This window comes from Schistocerca serialis, chromosome 8, assembly GCF_023864345.2.
Source record: "Schistocerca serialis cubense isolate TAMUIC-IGC-003099 chromosome 8, iqSchSeri2.2, whole genome shotgun sequence".
NCBI classification, from domain to species: domain Eukaryota; kingdom Metazoa; phylum Arthropoda; class Insecta; order Orthoptera; family Acrididae; genus Schistocerca; species Schistocerca serialis.
The window spans coordinates 235728876-235752159 of record NC_064645.1 but is presented as its reverse complement, the minus strand read 5'-3'; the positions used below and the strand labels follow the sequence as shown (position 1 = coordinate 235752159).

General features: G+C 39.8%; 1 protein-coding gene across 4 annotated transcripts in view; it reads left to right on the top strand.

Moving 5' to 3' along the window:
* The window catches only part of LOC126416565 (uncharacterized), a 215516-nt gene that overhangs the window by 70134 nt on the left and 122098 nt on the right, over positions 1-23284 (top strand). For 3 of the 4 annotated variants that reach the window (XM_050084309.1, XM_050084310.1, XM_050084312.1), the window contains exon 3: positions 13949-14026. The exons of the other annotated variant lie outside the window; for it this stretch is intronic. In XM_050084309.1, the coding sequence (XP_049940266.1) occupies positions 13949-14026 (78 nt within the window). The remainder of the gene's footprint in view (positions 1-13948; positions 14027-23284) is intronic. 4 annotated transcript variants of the gene reach the window in all.

Genomic DNA, 23284 nt, shown 5'->3' with positions numbered 1-23284 from the left:
TGATAGTGTACAATGTGTAACACTGTACCACTGTTGTGCCAGAGTTGAGGAGGACACAGATCTGTCCTGCAGTGCCGTTCGGATGAGGTACCGATCTTCTCGAGTGGTAGTCTGGGTGGTGCATCCTGACCCATCTCCTCATGTTCTAATGCCTTCCATGAATCATTCTGCACACACCCATTGCACTGAAAAAACACTTTGTCCCAAACAGGCAGCAATTTCCTGGATGGGCACATCATATTCTCTCATGCCAAAAATGCGCCCTCTTTAAAGCTCTCTAATTTGACAGTACAGTTTGTGCATGCACCTATGAGGCATCCTGCACATGTGCTCAAGTCACACTGATCCTTTACCTTCAGTTTATAATGACAATGAGAGCCGCAGGCACATTTTACTGAAAGGCAGTGTTGTGCTTCCATATCAATGTTGAGCTTGAACCCACAGGCCTACATGGTTCAAATACTAATCATTTCTGCAGAACATACTAATGTACATGTCCTGTGAATATGAACATCCTATCTCTTCTCACTGAAGGTGTGTACTTTGGATTACATAACAGATTTTGCTTGGAAAACCAATTCACTCCATAATCCAGACCAATATAAAATTGATGTTCATACAGTTGTCAATCATTCTTGAAGCTCCTGGTGATAATGGATAACTTCTCCAAATTTTAGGTGAATTAATTGTCATATTTTGTGAACAATTTAATTAAAACATAATCATATGTGATGACAAACATTGTACTAAAGAGAAAAAAGGTTTGTATGGCTTTGTGAACTGGGAGATCTTGGGGAGCTGTTCTGTTGCCTAATCCAAAAGGGTTTTCATGCTCTGTCTAAAATGACCCATTTCCTTGTGGTGTTATAAGTGCATCTGTCAAGTGTAGGTGATGGTAATCAATATGTGTATAGTGTTGTCATGTCTGTGTTATGTGATATGAGAGAAGAGAGAGGGTGAAACCCAGTACTGGCACATGGCCTATTCCTCTCAAATAACATGGGGGTTGCTGAGTTTAATGTCTCCATCTGATGGGCAGATCACAATCAACAGAGTCAAATATCTGCCCCTGGTAGCTGAGTGGTCAGCACAATGGAAAGTCATACCTAACAGCCCTTGTTTGATTCCCGACTGAGTCGGAGATTTTCTCGGCTCAGGGACTGGGTGTTGTGTTGTCCTTTCATTATCATTTCATAACCATTGACATGCAAGTCACTGAAGTGGCATCAGGCCCTAGCCACACGGCATTTCCATTTCCAACAGAGTCAAATGACATCACTCCCTCACCTACCACAGAGAGATTTGGAATTTAATCCAAGACAATGGCACAAAGTCTAATGGTGGGGAACTTTCTCACTACCTCTCCTCCCCTTATCACTTGAATAACTGTGGTGAAAATTTATTCCACCACCAGTATTCAAATTCCATTTTTTTCCTTCATGCATTTAAAATCTCACTTATACACTTAAGGAACAAATGCAGTGAATACTTTTACCAGTGACAAGCTTGCTGGGTATCACTAAAAAAATCACTTTGGCAAAGTATGTCCATTATCTTGAGTACCAGTTATGGGAGCAGTGTTCTTAACAAGAATTAAGACTTTACATTGAAAGCACATTTATCAATCATGTACAAAGTATGTGTGGGGTGGAACTGGCTGCCTCAGTTAAGAGTCCTCACTCTTATATATAAAAAGAATGTTCTCATAAATAACAAAATTCCACACATAAATAAGTTGTAGAAACTTCCCGAAATCATATGCATTAAATGATAAGTAATTGCAGGAGGCTGGAATAGAACTAGTGACCTACACTGTAAGTATATCATCCTCAAATTGCCTTGATTTACATCTTTTCTCTTATTCAACAGTTTAAAATAATTGAGGCATCACTGTAAGTATTTAAAGAGTGACCTCTGAACAGTTATTTTCACAGTGATATATACATATCAGCTTGCAGTTTCAAAATTTGCTAAGGTCAGCATCTTATATACACTATACTGAGTTAAAAATAAGCTGTACAGATGGCAGTATTATTCAAACATAATTAAGCAGAAAAGTGACTACAGCATCTGTACTGCTTGAATACTCCACAAGAACTGTCTATAATGGTGGCTGAACGTAGGCTCATTCATACTGATTTAACTCGATTGTGGCTAATTGCTGACTCTTGTAACCTCTTTCAGTGAGTGCTGAAGCAGAGGCTGACTTGATACAATTGGTTGTACTCTAATGTGGCTTGGCAGTGACTGATTGACAGCTACTGAACAGAGATTGAATGTGGCATTGATCAGAGTGCCTCTTAAAAGACTTGAATATGAACAATTTTACAATGTTAAAAACCAGACCAACTACATATTCAATAATTCTGGTGGCTTCACTTCAAATGTGACTGACAGTAGCCAAAATGGTAGTGTTACAGTATTCTGTTTGTAGTGAAGAAAAGGCATAAGCCTACAATAATAATCTGAGACAACATGCCTCTAAGGCACAACCAGAGAAGCTGAATTTTGTGGTATTTTCTCTAAGAAGCTGAAAAACTTGGGCATTCCAGTATCTTCTCTATAACAAAAATTTCAGTTGTAAGATAAACAGAGGTATTATCAGTAAAGATCAGAAAAATCATTGTGGTGAGGGTCTGAGTGGAAACAGATTACTGAAGTGGTTGGAGCACTACAAGGTGTGAGGTGGGAGGAGAGGGGAGAGGATGCAGTACTGCAAGATGCATGTGGGGTGGGTTGGCGGGGGGGGGGGGGGGGGGGGAGGAGGAAGAGAGAGATAAAGAGAGAGGGGGCAGGGGTATGCACCCAGTGACTGCAGATGTGTGGGTGTTTGCCAAAACAATGTCAAAGAAAGCATATGTTTTAACACACAGCTGGAGGTGTGCACCAGCTACACATAAGACAGAGTAAGCCAACACTATTTGACAGAGGATCAAATACCAATAACAGTCATCACAAATTTTGTATCAATCTTGTAAGAATGATACCAGTTTTCTGCCTGAGTTAAAGGATCGTAACTTTTAGATAGTGGAAGACCAGGCCTTGACATGGATTCACACGGGCAAACTCAAAAACTGGAATAAGGCAAAGAGTAGCAAATGTATTAGGCAAAACAGAGAATAGCAAAGCATAGTTCAGAGTTGCAGTACAGACTTTGTATCAGCTTGAAATGCAAATGATAGGAATAAGATGAAAGGACGTGTCTCTGTTTTAAGGATTTTATGTTGACTTACTGCATCTCTACATTGAATTTCAGCAAATTTTAAAATATCTTGGCCACTCAGCTTAGGAAACTGTCATATACATAAAAACTAATAAAAACTAAAACAAAGTCACACCAAGTCTGTCTATATATATAAACGCATTTGGAGGAGAAACTTAATGGAACTTTGTGGGAAGATTCCGCCGCAACAAAAAATGCCTTTGTTTTAATGAGTCGATCCCAAATCCTGTATCATTTCAGTGACACTCTCTCCCCTATTTTGCAATAATACAAAAGGTGCTGCCCTTCTTTGAACTTTTTTGACGTACTCCATCAATTCTAGCTGGTAAGGATCCCACACTGTACAGCAGTTTCTAAAAGAGAACAGACAAGCATATTATAGGCAGTCTGCAAACACGGGGCAGGAGTACTTTATTAAGAATTGCAGAAAGGAAACAGTTAATCTGGTGGACATAAACATTAAAAACCTGCACAATATTTTTAACCTTCATGAATAACATCTTGAAGAAAAGAGAAGAAACAGATGTTTCCAAACAGAAGACAAACTCAGCTTGATGACAGAGCGATGTATCATAAGGTATGAGGAATTAAGTGAAAATTCCAAATGCAGTGGTTCACATTAGGTCTTGAAAATAAAAGCATACAGAATAGATCCAGCACAACAGGAGCAGGCTTGACAACAAAATGTAACCACTTATAAGTTAAATTTCTAAAAAGTGGATTTAACACATCCATTCAATTCTCAGGAATAAATAAAAACCAGCACTGACCACTTAAAACTAATGCAAAATAGGGGAGCTAGTTGCATAATGCCACACATGGAACAAATGATTTGTGAGTACAAATGTCTGACATGTACATTGATCCACACTATGATAGTTTCTGGGCAATGTCAAGTACAAAATACTGAACAAAGAATTGTCTTCCTACAAAGTTAAACACTCAACACTAAAGCAAAATTAACTAAGAAGTAGCTAATTTCAAATCCAGGCTAAAAGCATACAATGAGTAAGGCTCAACTCAGCCCTCAATGTTCATGATACAGGGTAAAGCAGTCAAGAACAATAAATAGTAAACAAATTACTTCAGTTCAGCATAAAACCTGACTTAAATGATCAAGTATTACATAATATAAAAGTCCATCTCCATAGCTGAGTGGTCACTGTGACTGACTGCCAAGCTGGGGACCTGGGTTCGATTCCTGGTACTGTGAGAAATTTGCACTTGGTGGGAAGACTGATACAGGGTGCATTCATCCTCATCAGGCCAACTGAGGAGCAACTTGACTGATTAGCAGTGGTTCCAAATTCAGGGAACCCGAGAATGACTAGGAGAATGGTGTGCTGACCACATGCCCCTACATATTGCATCTGATGATGTCATTGTTGCAGGATGTCATAGTGGTCAGTCAGGCCTGAATGATCCATCTAGGATCAGAATATAAAACTTTATCTTTTTACTTACTTACTACAAAAAGAGTTTACTTTCCCCATCCTTTCATTCATTCTTTGAAACTACAAATATTCTCTAAACATTAAGAGTAGAGTCATTCAGTTACAAAACAGGATCAGAGCACACGAAAGGAAAAGGTCCCGAGTTCGAGTCTCGGTCTGGCACACAGTTTTAATCTGCCAGGAAGTTTCATCGGGATCAGAAAAGTTGCTCAGAGATACTAAAAACATATTACTTATACTGGAACTCACTGTGCAGGAACTGATAAAGACTGGGTCAACAACATACCCTCATTATTCAATAATACTGCACTCTATCTTCACATTAACCATCTCCACATTGTATCATATTTGTTAATCATTTTATTCTCAGTACTTCATCTTATCATTACATACCTTGTCAACACAAATATACTTCATACTTACTTCAACTTACAGGGCTACAGTGGATCAATTCATTCAAAGACTCTTGAAAATATATTACTGCTATGTCTCCAGTTGTTCAGTTTACATTTAACTTTCACACGTACAAAAAAAAAAAAAATGTTAGAGTGAATAGTGAGACATGGGAAGAAAGCAAAGAGACTATGACAAGAGAAGATGAAGGAGTGGAAATTTAATCAATAATGTGTGTACAGGTGTATAAACATTAAGATGAAAGAAAGAGTGAAAAAAACTATTACAGAAGAAGGGAGAGAAGAATGTAGTTCTTTAGTCCCACAACATCACACAACATCTTAGTGATTTTGGTGACAGCAGATGCTAATTGTGTCTAATGATAATGTAGACATGTGCAGGCTCAGAGTCATCCATTCCTACTAGTAATCTGATAGATCCAACTGGAGATTGAGGAGCTTAAATGGTATGTGGTTCTCCTTGTAAAGCCTAGGCACAGATTAGCATATGTGCCTGACAATGAAACAAAAACTTACTCCCACCAAAGTTTAAACTTTCAGTGTGCTGGTCAGGGCAACAATTCAACACTGTCAGTGTTAATGTAAGTTAGAACAGCACAGGCAACCTGTGATCATACATTATGTTGTTGAGAGCTGATATTATGGAGACCTCAAAGATAAGCCACCAGCCATAACATGTCAGAAATATAATGTCTGCTGTTGAAATTAGTGGCTGTGTGAACCAGAAGTTGATTGGGTCGTGGACCCTATTTGAGAAGAATGAACACAAACTGGCAAAGTTCATTCTCTTTGGAGTCTTCACACACAACCATGTCCATGTGATACTGTACATAGAAGCAGGACTCATGTGGAAAGATGAGGTGGGGCCACTCCTTTGACTTATATTGTCATTAGGCATACCCAGTTGGCACACCTCTCTCTGCTGTTGCATCAAGGGAAGCCGCAATAATGGTTACCTTGCTGTCAGTCTGTAGTCCTCCAAGCATCATCTCACTTTATATGTAGATACTTGTCTTGCTGAGAACGAACCCATTTGCTGACTTGATGTATGTGATGTGACTAAAGTCCTGCCTGACAAAGTGAACAATATGTCTGTCCATTGGGTGCTAATAATGTGGGACTGTTGGATTTAACATAGTGTTGAGCATGGCCCTCCTGAATCCATCAGTTCCATATTCACATGGCAGTCATGAGATGCTGATCATGGAACAGTAAACTTCATTCTCCCTATGCCAGCATATTCCTACTTTAAAATTTCAACACATCCTGGTAAATGTTTCTCTTTCTTACATGAGGCATAACACAATCTGCTCACAAACAACAATCAAATGTGATTTTTGAATGGGAAACCTGCTGCACAACCTTCCCTTACATACTGAACAAAGGTGGTGTTACACCTATATGCTTTGTGTGGTTATACTGAAATATTAATCATTTACATATCTAAGTGTTTAGTACACATCATACTATTTTAATATTTGTTGCATGTCACCTTCCTGGTGTAGCAGTTTTAATGGACACCAAGGTAAAAATACAGCCTGTAAAAGAATTTCAATATTTTATGAAAATACAACAGATATATTACATGAAAATAGAAGAGGAAAAATAAAGGAAGTAATATTTGTGGTACGAATTTCAGTATCTGTGGGTAGCCAGGAAGGCTACCCATAGGTAGTAGAAATTGCTATACCTCTGGGTAACAAGATATCAGTGCATACATCAAAGCCATGTAAGACGTGCAGAAACAGAGGAAGACATCAGGCAAAAGAACTACCTGTGGGAGAGTAACCCAGACTAACAGTAGATGAGTGAAACATGACAGACAGATTGCAAACAAAACAACAGAACAGGACAAGGATAAATGACATAGATGACAACAAGGCACTAAGAAAAGCCTTTGCTATAATGATAACAAGAAGGCTCAGAGCAACAGAGAGACATATCCAAGATGTAACCAAAGATAGTAACCAGGTGTCAAGCAAGTTAGTCATCAAGCAATCCTTTTATAGCAAAGACAGAATTAACAGTATCAAGCACAGGCACTGAACTGACCGACTGTGCCCTAGGTGGCCACCTTTATACGGGTCGTGCAGAATGCCACTGGGTGCAGTAATCATGTGACACAGGATGGTGACACTCTAGCCACATGATCAAAGCACTGTGCAGCCATAGTGCTCCATAACAATTATTTAAGAGCATCTCCTCTGGTGGGCATTCGACCTCCATGGTGCCCAATACCAAAGGAACAATATCAGACAAAATGGAACTCTTCGACATTGTTATGTTTCATCATGTCACCGCCCACCATCTATAACCACTACACTGTGGCAGATAACACAGTATGCGACAAGGCTTCCACTTCTTGCAAAACAGTAACCCATAGTTTCAGCATGGAGTACAACTTCCTGAATCTGTATTTAGTCAGTGGACTTTATTGTACTGGTACTGAAGACACTTACAGTTTGATCAAGCTATGGAAATTCCAGGTTGGAATATCAGCTACATTAGGAAAAGAAAAGATTGCTACTCATCTTAAAGATGATATGTTGAGTTGCAGACAGCCACAATGAAAAGTCTGTTACACATTTAGCTTTTGGTCAAAGCCTTCTTCAGAAAAGAAAACACACCCCCCTCACACACACACACACACACACACACACACACACACACACACACACACACACTTACACACATACATTCACACAAGAAAGCACATCTCAAGCACACATGACCACCACATCTGGCAGCTCGGACCAGTCTGAGCTGCCAGAGATGGAGCTCATGTGTTCTTGAGGTGTGCTGCCTTGTGTGGACATGTGTGTTTCCTTTTCATTGTGACTGTCTGTAACTCAATGTGTCATCTTTGAGGTGAGTAATCTTTCCTTTTCACACCATTGTTCACATTCTGATCTTGTTGTCAAGTTCTTGTGGTCACTACAACATTTAAATGAAGTTACTGCCATTGAGGGCATCATTATTGTCAGCCAGGTCTTCACGTGCCTTCTGCTGGAAGCCCCTATCTTTGACCTGCACCTCAGGGTTAAGATAAGTCTTTCCACAAAGGACTTTGCAAGTAATAATGTGCTTTCAGGTATACACTTGAGTTATTGACTCTATTTCATACACAATATACAAGGAAAATTCAGGAAGTATGGATCTCTTGCTCATTACCACTTTGCTGACTGATATCATACCTCAGTCAAAAGTTGAATCATTTCCTCAACATCTTGTCATTTTTTTGGGTGACTGCTAGTTGAAACAAATTGTTAGTGTGCATTCTCATATGGTTTAAAACTGAACTATCTGATACGAAGTCCTACTGACTGTGATGCAGAAAATGTTATTCAATTTTCAAGGGCATGTAAGTTGAAACATGCAGAAATCTACAGCCAGCCAAAGCAAGAGTGTGGTGATACAGTAATGAAAGAAAAAAAGTTAAAAGTGCTGTGAAGTGCTGCTTTAAGTAATCATTCTGGCACTTGCTTGATAGATTGCTGTTTCAGTTTCATCACAGAGAATCAGGGAAAACAAAGTGTCTTGCTCTGCTATGCTGTATGCAAGTCACAACAGCATACACAGCTTTGTATAATAAATGACAAATGAAAACTTCATGTAATGTTTTCTTATTATTTGTAATGTTCGTTTGTTGTTTTAAATGCCTAGCACAAAATAAAAAAATAAAAAGAACATGCATCTGCTCCACTTTAGTGAGGTCAGAATTAGTTTTGCCACCATACTGTTATCCAGAATTGAATATACACAGTGTCATTTGTGACTACGAAAACAAACATCCACTTTTTGCTCCTTTCAGTCTGCTACTAACTGCCAAAACAAACTGAAAAACTACTGCCTTCTGCTGAGGCAGCTGCTTTTATAGTAGTGGCTTATGATATCATGCTGAAAGGGTACACCAAGCCATTTGTCAGAATTACAAAGTGATAAAGCCTTGGGACTAAATATCTCTGACAGAAGCACGTCCACGAAGCTCTTGCTAAGTTAAGTGATTAATATTGAAATAAGAGCTAATTTAGTTAATATTAAATTTTAGACTAGTGCATTTACTTCTTCACTAGGCTATCTATTGCAGAATTTGCTTTTTTGAGCGTTTACAGATTATAAATAAAATATTTCGTAAAGGCTGATAGTCATTAGTTTTGTTTACATTTTAGGTGTACATTTTGGGAGAGTGTAGATCTTAATTTTTTGACTAGATTTAGCGGTTCAAAGTTAAATTAATTCATGTCTGTCATACAGAGTTTAGGTAACTAATTAGAACTCTCAAAAGTAAGTTTAAAAATATGTTTACATTAGCGTTTAGTTATGTATTAGTACAGGCTATGAAACTTCAGTGATATTGTGCCAAGTTATTCTCTGCTTTTGTGTAAAGCTTGTGTAAATTTTTCTATCAAACTGTGTGTGACAAATGTGGTGGTTGCCATAGAAATCTGAAGGAGGGGATGTTCTGTGGAAACTGTAGTTATGGTTTCATTGGGGCGAATGTAGCAGCAAGGAAACAGGGGTTGGTAATGAGGCTCTTCCATGGCAGTGTAGAAAGGACAGAAAAATCACTGAACAGAAGGAAAAGATATGTGCCCTTAAGGCTGGATTAGAAAACACAAATTTGGAATTAAGTAGGCAAAGGGAGGAAAAACAGATGGGGTACTAGGAAAAGATAGCAAGCAAAGGGCAAAAATGGGAAACTGTTGAAGAAACTTAAGAAATTCCATTAGTAAATCAGTTTGACTTGTGTTGTTTCAGTTGATGCTATTGGTAGGTGGGCATGCACTACACATGGCCTGCACTTAAATAGGAAGGGGAAAGATAAGTTAGCTTCTCTATTAGCAGATACTGTAAGGGGGGTCTCAGTCACACAAGGGATGGTCCCTGTGGTTAATGGACCCAGGCAGCAGATAGTTTTAGGTTAAAACCAAAGTCCAGACAGACAATAACCAAGAAAAATAGAATAAAATAAGCTTCATGTAAAGTAGATAGGAATATAGCAATAAAGCTAAGGGTAGTATCAATTTACTTCATCAAAATATCAGGGGAATAAAAAATAAAGTAGATGAGCTGTTAGTGTGTTTAGATGATTTCAAAAATAAGAATGTGATTGATATGCTTTGTCTGTCTGAACACCAAAAACTGTGGGAATGAAAAGTGTCAGTATAAATGGGTATAATTTAGCATCTTACACTTGTAGATCTAGCATGGATAAAGGAGGAGTTGCCATTTACACAAAACAAGGGCATCAGTACAAAACTGTAGAAGTAAGGAAATTTTGTGTCAATCAGCACTTTGAAGCTTGAGCATGTGAACTACAGCTAGATAATGTAGTGTTGATATTAGCAACAGTGTATGGGTCCCCATTAGGAGATTGGGAGCTAATCATATAAAAGTTTGCCTCCCTATTATGCTGTCTGTCAGACAAAAAGAAGTTATTAATCTGTGGTGATTTCAATGTAAACTTTCTAAGCAATTATGATAGGAAAAGTGAACTAGAAATGTTCTTAATGACATATAACTTAGACTCAGTGATCAATTTCCCTATATGTATAGCTCAAGACAGTAGCACTCTAATAGATAATGTACTTGTGCAGCAAGAGGTTGTAAAACTAACACATGCTTTCCCAGGGATAAATGGATTATCAGACCATGATGCACAACTGATTAACTTACAAAACCTAGCAGGGTGTACAGTTCAGAAACCATTAAGTAAAAGTGTAAGGCTGGTCAACCTGGTATCTAAAGAGCATTTCAGAGAACATTTAAGAAATGTTAATTGGGGAGATGTATAGTTCAATATCAGCAAGGCCAAGGGCACTAGGGATGTTAGTGTAAAGAGAGTTGGCATCAACAATGATGAGCAGGGCACCAAGTGGTAAATGAACAGGAACTGTGGAGAGTTGACGGAAAAAAAGGTTGGTATCTTTTTTTAGGATGGTAGGTTTCAGGTAATAGGCTGAAGGTGTTGGTCTATGAGGGCAGAGGTTCTCTCAGTCACAACAGGGTGTCCTGGGTGGCTGGGTTTATGGACTTCAGGAAGCATCTAGAAAGTAGGAGGACAGGGAGTGGTAGGTGTGAGCAGAAAGCTGGACCCCAGGAAGAGGTCCTGGGATGGTTCCAAGGTTTTCAGAAGTGACTGGAGATCCAGCTGGATTCCTGGAATGGGGTCATCATGACAGGGTTTGTACGTGGATGAATCTGACAGCTACAGGAGTCCTTCTGCCCAAAAATCATTGCAGTTTAAAACAACAGTGCTGAAGCCTTTGTCAGCAGGTAGGATTTTGAGGTTGGGATCAGCTTTTAGGTGGTGGATTGTAGATGTAAGGTAAGCTTGCATGTTCAAGGGTTTGGGGAAAGAGGGTGAGGCAATGTTTGAGGTTAAGAAATTCTGGAACATTAACAGGGGATGATGTTGGGGGGGGGGGGGGGGGGGTTGTCAGTGTGTGTTAGTGGATGTCAGTTGGATGGGTGAGTGAACTGAGTCAGGCAGGGTGCAGCATTGGTCTTTGGGTGAGTCTGATTGGTAGAGTTGATGGCAAAAAAGTGTTTCCACTGTAGGGATTGGGAGAAGGAGAGAAGGTTTTTAACAAGTCCTGCATGATTGAATTTGGGAGTAGGGTAAAAGGGGAGGCCTCCAGAAATGACTTAATACATCTGTGGGGCCAAGGCTTTGGGAGGAAAGGTTCATGATGGCATTTTGGGTCTTTTTATGTTACTGGAATCTGTATGGTGGTGGGAGAGAGTTTTTGAGGGTGGGGTAAGCATAGTATGTCTGTGAGGCAGGGTTTGTCAGCTATGACTGGAATGTGGGGGAGTTTTGGAGGTTGTTGTGTGGGTGGTGGATTGTGGTAGTCCAAGGTCAGAGTAGGAAGTGAACACAGTGGAGAGTTTTTTGAGATGGCATTGTGCATGCTGCTCTAGTTCCTAGAGGGCAAGAGTTTGAGTGTGTGGTATGGAATCCAGAGATTTGGGATTGGATAGCAGGAGAATTTTGTGGATGCAGAGGAGGTATTTCAACATTGTTTGGGCTTGATTAACATGGTTTTGCAGGACTGTGTTGATGAGAATTAAGGACTGGTAGAATCTGAACAGATATGGGTCATTGTGGAAGGAGGGATTGCATCCAGAGATGAATAATTTGATGGTAAGGCCATTTGGGGGGATTCCATGTGACAAGCAACAACACAGGAACATGATCAGGGACTGGGTTCTGGGTAGGACTACAGAAACTTTTCTGTATTGAAACAGATGGAAGGAGCACTGATCCATGGTGGAGGATAAAAACGTGTAAAAATACGTAAATAATGTTGAAATACATGCAAAAAATTCACAAAAATACACAAAAATCGTGGGAAAAATCACGAAAAGGATGAAATGGATGAACAATGTGGAAATAAGATGAAAATTGGGATTAGCCCGATAGTGAAAGGCGAAAACCAACTGAAATCGACATGAAAACATAAAGAGATCAAATAAATAAATAAATATATAAAAAATAAAAAGATTGTAATGATGGTAGCAGATCTGTGGGTGGATAAGTTGAAGAAGAGGGACAGCAGATTGATTAGATCAGTAAAATTAGTACATGCAAACTGGAATAAGAGAGGAGAGGGAGTGTGAGGTGGGAAGGGTTTGGTAGGATGAGGTACAAGTTTGTGTGGCACAGGAAGGTATGGAAAATAACTTGTGAAAATACTTCAGTATTACATCTCTGAAGCAGTAAGTTGCATGTTGTGAATTATTTAGCTTTGTTTGTCTTTATCAATCTGCTGCAAAAGTTCTTGACTTGTTGACCAAGGTTGGTTAAGAGGGTTTGACAGTTTCTTGATTCTCTGACATGGATTTGCTTCCACTTCCACAGCACTCCCATGTCTGTGGCGAACCAAAATGAGCCCATCAGTTTCAAATAAATGGAACCTGGATTCATCCTAAAACACTGTCTGATGCCATTATTGTCCCCAGTAATGTCGTTCCATACACCATTGCCATCTACCATCTAGCATGTTTCTCCACATTGTCAAATGTAGGTGGAGAAGTGGACGACACGCATGTAACCATGCCATAACAAACAGAGATGGACTGTCATCCCTGATGGTGTATAATGTATTCCACTGTTCCACTAGAGCTGAGGAGGATGCAGATCTGTCCTGCAATGCCATTCGGACGAGGTGTCAATCTTCTTGGTGGGGCGGGGGGATGAGGGTGGTCTGGGTGTTGCGACCTGACACCCATCTCATTGTGTTCTGTGGCCTTCTGTGAACCAATCTACACACATCCATTGCACTGCCAAAACACTTTGTCCCATGTGAGCAGCAATTTCCTGGCTGGATGGATCACATTCTCTCATGCCAACAAAATGCCCTCTTTCAAACTCACTAATCTGACAGCACAGTTTGTGCATGCATCTGTGAGGCATCCTGCATGACTGCTCAAGTTGTACTTATCCATTACCTTCAGTTTATAGTGACAGTGAGAGTTGCAGTCACATTTTATCCGTAGGTGGTGTTGTCTCATGATATCGATGTTGACCTCGAACCCACAGGCTGCTATGATTCAAATACTAATAATTTCTAGAGAACATATTAATTTACTTGTCTTGTGAATATGAACTTTGTACCTCTAGTCATTCAAGGTGTTCTGTATTTTTTTTCTGAACATGAGTGTATATTAATACAGCACTATATGTATGATCTGTCTGGTATGAGAAGTACATAACTTGTATTCAGTAAGACAAGTCAGAGTAATTCAGATTGAAATCAAGGTATGTAAATGACCGTATAATATTTCTATAGATTAAAATAAAATCTTGGAGTATAATGTTTTCTTGTTTATGTACTATATGTGCTATATTTTAGACATGCTGCGTGGGAAAACAAATGAAGCATCTGAGATGGAAGATATAGCTGTACCTGGTCATTTTCCTAAGTTAATGTGTGAGTAATCATAGATAATCTCTCTTGAATTAGCTAATATAAGAACTTAAGAACATTGTCAATGAGTAGTAAAGGTCCATAAATGAAATGTCTTAAATTTATGACACTCCAGAATTATTGCATGATTATGTAGACTTTATTCTTCTGTCAGCATGTTCCACCAATTTTTGAGTTAGAATGAGTCCAGGACATAATTAAGGCCTACCTTTATAAATCTTCACCAATGTATGCAGCAGTTTACAATCAGGCATTCCTCTATAAGTGATACAGTTCAGTTATGCTCTGTGACTGACTGATGTCGTTAAGTGGGAGTGGAGCTAAAGGCTCATACACTACATGCCACATGCTCATGGAATTGATAGTTGTGCACACAGACAAAAAGTACATGCCAGCCTATTTCACTGTCTGTTGGTAATGGGAAAGGTAGTGGTGGTGACCACTACAGGTGTAGGGATAGCAGTGCATACGATAACCCTGACTTCCCCTTCTGACCTTGCCTCACCTCCTGAAATACCATACAACTTGAGTGACCTGACAAAGTTCTGCTGGTTGTGCCTGCATAACAGCTGATACAGCAAGACTGTGTAACCTGAGAAACATTTGTGATTGATGCATTCCTCCACCATTTGACTCACTGAAACATCAATCAGGAAGTTATTTTACTCAAAGTATAAGTTGAAATAATAAAAAGTGCTTGTCAAAAGAATCATAGTTAGTAACCTAATATTATGCTAACAGATAATTTGGTATGGAAAAATCAAACCAAAATTAAAAAAGGAGACCTCAGCTAACTGATCAGACACACACACAGGCACAGGTACACTTGTGGCCTTGGTCTCATTGACTCTTTATGAGCATTTTCCCAGGGGAATGGGCCTTGGAGGACCCAAAAAGGGCAAATGGGGCACTTGCAGAAAGAACTATGGCTACAGGAGAGGAGATGGTTGAAGATGTGCTGTCAAAGGAGGGGTTAGGGAATCATATGGAGGCAGACAGGAGATAACAGTGGCTTTTGAAGGTAAAATAACTACTGATTTGGTGGAAATGAGGGGAAAGGCAAGTGTAAGAGTAACTAAGTAGGAAGAGCACAAGTAAGGGATGGGGATTAAAGAGATTTCAGCCACAGGGGTAGTGATAATGGAGGAATGTTTTGAGGGACAATTTGTGCCTGTACAGTTTGGAGGAGCTGGCACTGAAGAGAGGATGAAGTCATTAGTGTTGTGGTGTCATTCCTGTTCACTAAGTGGTACTCAAGTTTCCTGTTTGCCACAGTTCAGCACTGACCATTCCTGTGGGTAGACAACTTGTTATTTGTCATACTCACATAGAGAACTACACAGCAACAGCATAATACCTAATGTACAATGCAGCTGCTTTCATACATGGCTGTAACACTGATTAGATAGGAAATGACTATGACTGGATTGTAGTGGTAAGTGGTGAATGGGTCTGAGAGACAGGCCTTGTATCTTCTGGTCATCCTGAGGGGACTGGTTTGTGGGATGCAGGGCTGAGGATAGGGGTGGAATGGGGATTACCATAAATGTTTTATTGACTGGGTGCAGGATTGAATACTACTTTTGAGATGAGTGTAGGATTTTGGACAGGATACCCCTCATCTCAGAGGTTAGTGAGAGTTAGTTGATGGTCTTGCAAAGTATGTAGTTGCATCTTTCAAGGCCATTTGTGACAATGAGTGATACTGGGAGTAGTATTTGTGGTTACTTCACAGTGGCAATGACTTTTCTGCAAATAAATGGCATTATTGTTTCTGGATTAGTTGGTAAGGATTGTCTACAAGCATAAAAAATTGCATAAATATGCCAGAAAAAATTTGAAAGTGCAGTCAATCTGAACATGAAATCTTTCCTTACATATGATGTTATAGTACTCCAAATGTACTTTTCATTTTAGGAGTTTTAGGTCAAATTGGAAAAGAAATTGATAAAGTGGTTGGCTAATGTCTAAAATCAAAGGTTTTTATTGTAGAAAGAGAGATGTCATTATTGAAATATTAAATTCAACCAACTCAGTGTTATTTAAGAATGATTTGTTCATAGAATACAAATGATTCAATGTCAAATGAATTACAAAGAGTTTTTATAAAATCATGAATACTTCACATCGCTGTGGAATGACACAACAGTTACAGTGAATCCTCAACAACTTTTCATTTTATGACAACATTTTCTCCAAATGTAAAATTGACCAGATAAAAAAGTGAAGGAATCCTGCCTCATTTTCTGCACATCAGTCTCTCTACGTAGCAAATTAAACTGAATGTGTTTCATGATCTTTGTCAGAAGATCAGCCAACAGATTTTTTGCATTGATATGTTTCAACATAATTTTGCAGTTTAGAAATATTTTAGAAATATAGACATGTTGGACCTCTATATGTTTTGACCGTCATTGATATTCAACATTTTTTACTAGTCTTAACGCATCAGCTTTGTAAATGTAAAGTGTTGGGGGAAGTTCTGGCATTTTAACCTATTCAGACTGTCAACAACATGATCAAATTAATTTTTTGCCTCTTGCGTTTGCTGAAATAATTTATACTTCAGTTGTAAAGGTGGTCATTAGCTTCTGCAACTGACTTGTCAGTAATATTTCCCCACCAGTGTAGGCCTACCTTGCCGCAGTGCTGGTTGTTGACTGGCTTCTCCACTTGTCATCTGCCAAATCAGCATCACTGTAAATTCTCAAATCTTCTCTCTCATAAATAATACATAAATGGATGTGTAGTTCCGATATCAGGATATCTATTTCACTTGATTCTAGTCTCCATTATGTGGTTTATCCATGGCCTGAGCAACTTTAATCACTGAACAAACTGGTCTTCCTTCAGGAAGACATCCAACACCTCTATGAATTGTCGTTGAAAGATACATGACATCAGACTGCCTCATGGTAGATGACAGAATTGAATCTAATTTTATTACTGTAAAGACCTAAGAGGTTCAAGACATTGCAGGCATCAGTAGAATGACAATATACACAAACCGTTGTGGCATTGCATATCTCAACATATTACTGATTGGAATATTTACAACCTTAAAATAAAGAATGCATTATGTTACATTTTACTGGTAGGTCATATCCTAATTCTACAAGTGCTGTTATAAAAATTTACAGTTACACCATTTTCTTTCTCTCAAATAAAAATTTATCAGCTTCCTAAGGACTCAGTTGTAGTAGAAATACATGAAATCAAAAATTTTTGATTAAAATTTTTTTTTAATGCCTAGATCACAAACTCTTTTTCCTTAAACAATTACAGCATGATAACTAGTTTTGGTTGCTTTCTTCAGATCATCCAAAACATAAAAAGCAGTGAATATGCAATAAAAGCTATCATCATTAGCCGTAATCATGCAATTGCATGTATTTGTATTGTGGGTCAACAAGACTATGACGTTATGCAGTCACAAATATCATTGTGAGTGAGCCTGGTTGTAAATCATAATCTCACAATATGTCAGTAATATTGAAGGTGATTGGTCATTTGCATTAGTAAAAATTGGGTCAAAAGCCCATTATTTCTACTTGGCCAGCAGATATTGTAGTGAGAACAGTATGTATGATGGTTACAAGAATTTTCAGCTGTTCCACTGCTTTTAACATACAAGCCTTTATATACTGTTCTCAGTATGACACCTGCTGTAAAATTTCAAATATTGGGCTTTTGATGCAATTTTTACCATCACAAATGGGCGATTCACCTTCTTTATTGCTGTCATCTTGTGAGATTATGGTTTACAACCTGGCCCACTCATGCTGATGTTTGTAGAATAGATTAGATTCAGTTTACATTCCACAGACCCAAAAATGGGTCTGATTCTCATGAGTGTGGAGCAAGGCAGAAAGTATGACGTAAAGACCATAGAACATTTAACTGTAATACTCTCTTCCCTGATCATTTGTCAGGAGTTTGTCAAAATATGTGAATGTGTTACAGTAAACTGGAAATGCTAATATTTTCAGAAATAATACACTGTCAGAATGAAACATAGGTATTGAGTTTTAATAAATTTATCATACACAAAATACCTAATCTTGAGGGTTGTGACCAAGTGCTGTCAAAACTGGAATCCAGCTGACATCTCTACTTAACCTGGTCTAACAGTCCCTGTTAAGATATTCAACTAGAGGGTAGGAGGAGGTGCCTACCAAAAGGTGTTGAAACTGTGCTTTATCGGCAATGAAGTTTTTAATAGTTGCTGGAAATTTATTGAAAATGTGTGTACCTGAATATTGGACCCTTTTTTGGACCATGGTAAGTGATTTTAGGTCTTTATGTAGATTGTTATTTTTAGTATTGATACTATGTACTGAGCTATTGGGTGGAAATAGAAGCATATTATTTACAACATATTTCATTAAGGAATAAATATATGCAGAAGTAGTGGTTAGGATACCCAGTTGAGTGAACAGGTTCCTACATTATGTTCTTGAATTTACACCATAATTGAGGCATATTACATGTTCTTGCACTTTAAAAACGTTTTCTTGGCTTGACAAGTTACCCATAAGTATGAAACCCATAATACGACATTGTAGAATGAAAGTAGCCTTGCCGCAGTGGTAACATCAGTTCCTGTCAGATTACCGAAGTTAAGTGCTGTCAGGCTGGATGACAAATTGGGTGGGTGACCAACCAGTCTGCTGAATGCTGTTGGCAAGTGGGGTGCACTCAACCTTTGTGAAGCAAACTGAGAAGCTACTTGATTGAGAAGTACCGGCTCCCATCTTGTAAACTGACATATGGCCATGAGAGTGGTGTGCTGACCACATACCCCTTCAATCCACATCCAGTGATGCTGTGGGCTAAGGATGACACAGCAGCCAGTCAGTACGATTGGGTCCTCATGGTCTGTTTGGGGAGAGTTTAGTTTTTTTAGAATGAAAATAAGAAAAGTATGCAAGTTATTTTATATTTATATCTCCTACATCTGACATCATTTCCTCTGCAAATACAGACTTGTTTAGGTGCTTCAGCAATTCTGTGGTATGGCGTTCCCAACTGAATTTATTATCATGTTTTAATTCCATAAATTCAATTTTGTTTTGAATTGTTGGTCTGGTTATTCCTTGATGTACTGATGTATGATACTGAAGAGTTAATTTATTATTTCACAAAGCACCTCTATATTTTTTAATACTTGCAAAGAAATTATATTATGTCACATTTGTTCCTGGCATTGCTCTTATGACACATGTCATACTGCTGATATCTGCAGTAGTTCTCCTTGATTTACATCACACATTGCAAGATACTGCATATAATGATCATAGAGTCATAATCTTTATTTTTGTGAAGCAAGGTCTGCTATGAGCTCTGGGTGCCAAGTTTCCTATTATCCTCACTGGCTTCTTTTGTAATTTAAATACCTTTGTTGCATTCTTTTATGACCCACAGAATCATATCATATTACGATACAGTATCCTTTTCCCTGTGTCTTTCCCATGCACATTTTCAACACATATATTCCAAATGTCTCCTTCTCCCCATCTCTGTATCCAACTCTTCCTTTCCCCATCTTCCTTTTCACTTTATCATCCAACCTTTACCCTTCCATCTCCTCCTCCATCATCTCTTTATCCATCCCTAATTCACCACTCCCTCTGTCCATCCTCTCCTCCCCCTCCCTTTGCATGTTCCTCTCTTACCTTCCCCACACTGCTTACCTGTCAATTACTTTCTGCCTACCCTCCCCGTGTCATCACTGTGTGTTTACTCATCACTTCCACCACTGTCTCTCTGTTCACCCCCTACTGCTCCCACTCATCCAATTTGTCCACCTCCTGCCCCTCTCTCTTCCTATCCATCCCCTATTGCCTCCCTATCTCTACCTATCTCCTCCGCATCCATCTCAGCCTGCCTACAGCCATGCCCGTGCACATGTGTAGCCCCTCCAAATCAGGTAAATAAAGCAGGCCGATACTGTTGCCGCAACATGCCTGCCTTGCAGGGCAGCCCACATTTCAAGGGACTGTAAGCTGTTTCATGCCAATCATATGTAGACTGCCCTGCAAAGCAAATCACTACAGCAGAACTATACTGTTCCCACACAACACACTTGTCGTGCAGGCAGGTTGTATGGCAGGGGCTAAAATAACATTTGGAGCTAGGATGTTATAACCCCTGCAGCACTGACACTCATGAAGTTTGCTGTTTGTCTGCCAGATCTAGTTGAAATTGATTCAGGAGTTTTGGAAGAGATCTTGGACATTCATACATACATCCATACATGCATGCAGCCTTCTTATACATGTACTAGCCTTTCCTCCATGGCTTCACCCATGTATGTGTTCGACACATACATTGCACCCATCTCCTGTTCCCCCATCTCCTTCCGTGTCCACCTCTTCCTCTCCCATCTCTCTGTCCATCTCATCCTCCCAGCTCTGACTGCTCATTCCCTCCTCCCCCTCTCTGTATGCATCTTCTCATCCCTCTTTCCTCTGTTCATGTCATCCTCCCCTCTCTGTCTGTCTTCTCTTTCCATCTCTTCCTCCACCTGTCTCTCCATCCATCTCCTCCTCTTCCCTCTCTCTCTTCAGCTCCTCCAACCTATCCTCTTGCCTGGTCTCTCTGTCCATGTAATCACCATTTCTATCTGTCCATCTCCTCTGGACTGCCTCTCCCTACCCATCTCCTCCTTCCCACATTCCCAAACCATCATCTTCATCTTCCTCTCTCTCTCTGCCCATCCTCTCCTCCCTCTCTCTATCAGACCCCTTTCCCCCCTCTATGTCCACCACCTCCTCTGCCTTGCCCTCCTTCATAAACTCTCTGTCCTTCATCTTCTTCCCCCTCTCCCTATCTACCTTCTCCTTTCCCTCTCTAAGTCCTCTCTCATTCCTTCTCTTTCAGTTTATCCTCTCCCTAACCCCTCTCTCTGTCTAACCCTTCCTCCATCCATCTCAGTCTTCCCCCAGCCATGTCCATCTGCACAAGTAGCCTTGTAAAACAGGTTGATAAAGCAGGTTGATACTACTCCCAGAACATGCCTGTCATACCAGGCAGCTTACACACTATGGGCTTGAAAAGTGTTCTTTGCCCCTGACTCATAGGGTGCCAGGCAAAACAGGTCAATAAAGAAGACTGATACTACTCCACCATCACTGCTCTCCAGGCCAGATGGCTCGTTGCTGCTGAAAAACCAATTCTTGACCCTGTAGACTGTTATGCAAAGCTAGATGATAATATTATCACATGACACGCCTGTCATACAAGGCAGCCTATACACCATGGGATGGAAAAACATCTTCCTCATATTTGAGCCAGAATGTTATAAACCCCATAGTGCTGAAACTCAAGTGCCTGTTTTATCTATGCCAAACATAGTTGAAATCATTTCAGAGGTTTGGGAGGAGATCGTGGACACACCTACATACATGAAGTCCACCTCATATACATAACAGATATAGTAGCAAACCTGGCAATGCTTCACTATTACTAAATATACATTCAAAGACACAAAAACTGGTGCATCATCCAGAAATTATCTGAATTGGATGGAAATTGGTAGATATGATGTACATGTACAGAAAAATAAGTGATTACAATGTCAGAAAAAGTGGATGATTTATTCAAGAAAAAGAGCTTCAGAAATTGAGCTAGTCAACAACATGTTGGTCCACCTCTGGCCATTTATGCAAATAGCTATTTGGATTTCCATTGATTGACAGAGTTGTTGGATGTCTTCCTGAAGGACATCATGCCAAAATCTGTCCAGTTGATGCATTAAATTGTCTCAATTTGGGGGGAGAAGCAGAGACCTTGCTGGCCAAGGCAAAAGAGACTCTCGCCTTGTGTGAGTGAGTGTTGTCTTGCTGAAGTGTAAGCCAGGGATGGCTTGCTGTGAAGGGCAACAAAACAGAGCATAGAATACCACTGGCATAATGCTGTGCTGTAAGGGTGTTGTGGATGACAATCAAAGGGGTCCTGCTATAAAAAGAAATGACAACTCTGACCATGATTGCTTGTTGTCAGACCATCTGGCCACTGGTAGCAGGATGGTATTTCTCAATTGTCTGAGGTGTCTCCACACATATCTTCAGATCTTTACTGGTCATTGGTGCTCTGCTGGAAGCAGGACATATTACTGAGGACAACTCTACTCCAGTCAGTAAGAATCCAGGTCAAAAACTTGTCTGGAGATGCTCCAGACAGTGGTGGGATACCAGCTCCACTGTCACCCACCATACCACCATCCACCCAGAAGTAATGCTCCAGGCTGTTGATTCATTCTATAGTGGGACCCCTTTGGTTGTCATTTGTGGCATACTTATAGCAAAGCAGTACCTTAATGATACTCTATGCCCCATTTTGTTGCCCTTCATGCCAAACCATCCTGGGCTTACATTTCAGCACAATAATGTCCACATGAAGAGAGTTTCTATAGCTTGCCTTTGTGCTTGCCAAACCTACTATGGCCAGAAAGGCCACCAGATCTTTCCCTGGTTGTGAACATTTGTCCCTCTTCTCCTTTTCCCTTTCTATGTCCATTTCCTCCCCCATTCTCTGTCCATCTTCTCTTCCCCCTTCACTCTGACTTTGAGCCTTGTTTATTGTTCTTGTCAATGAAAGCTTGAATAGGAACAGAAGTTGCTTAAGATGAGTAGGTTAATCAATTGGGACCATTGGTATATGGGGTGTGAGAGACCTCTCCTGCTGCTGGGTTCGTGAGAATAATGGATCAATGACAGTATTTTGCATAGTTTTAATTTGCAAATGGGTATGTATGTATGTAACTGGGGTCCTAGAAATGATGGAGAGGCTTTGTCCACGCCATAGCTCTCAGTGGTACATGACCTCACAACAGGCCAACAGTCTGCAGCAGTCCACTCACCCCACCGCCACCCCACACTGAACCGAGGGTTATTGTGCAGTTTGGTCCACTTCTTGAAGTCTGAGGGTATTTTGCCTGTCTCATACATTTGAGGGGCATGAAAGGAAAGCAGTGGTTGGGAAGGGAGTGAGACAGGGTTTTAGCCTCTTCCTGATGTTATTCAATCTGTATATTGAGAAAGCAATAAAGGAAACAAAAGAAAAATTCAGCGTAGGTATTAAAATCCATGGAGAAGAAATAAAACTTTAAGGTTCGCTGATGACATTGTAATTCTGCCAGAGACAGCAAAGGACTTGGAAGAGCAGTTGCACGGAATGGATAGTATCTTGAAAGGAAGATATAAGATGAACATCAACAAAAGCAAAACGAGGATAATGGAATGTAGTCGAATTAGGTCG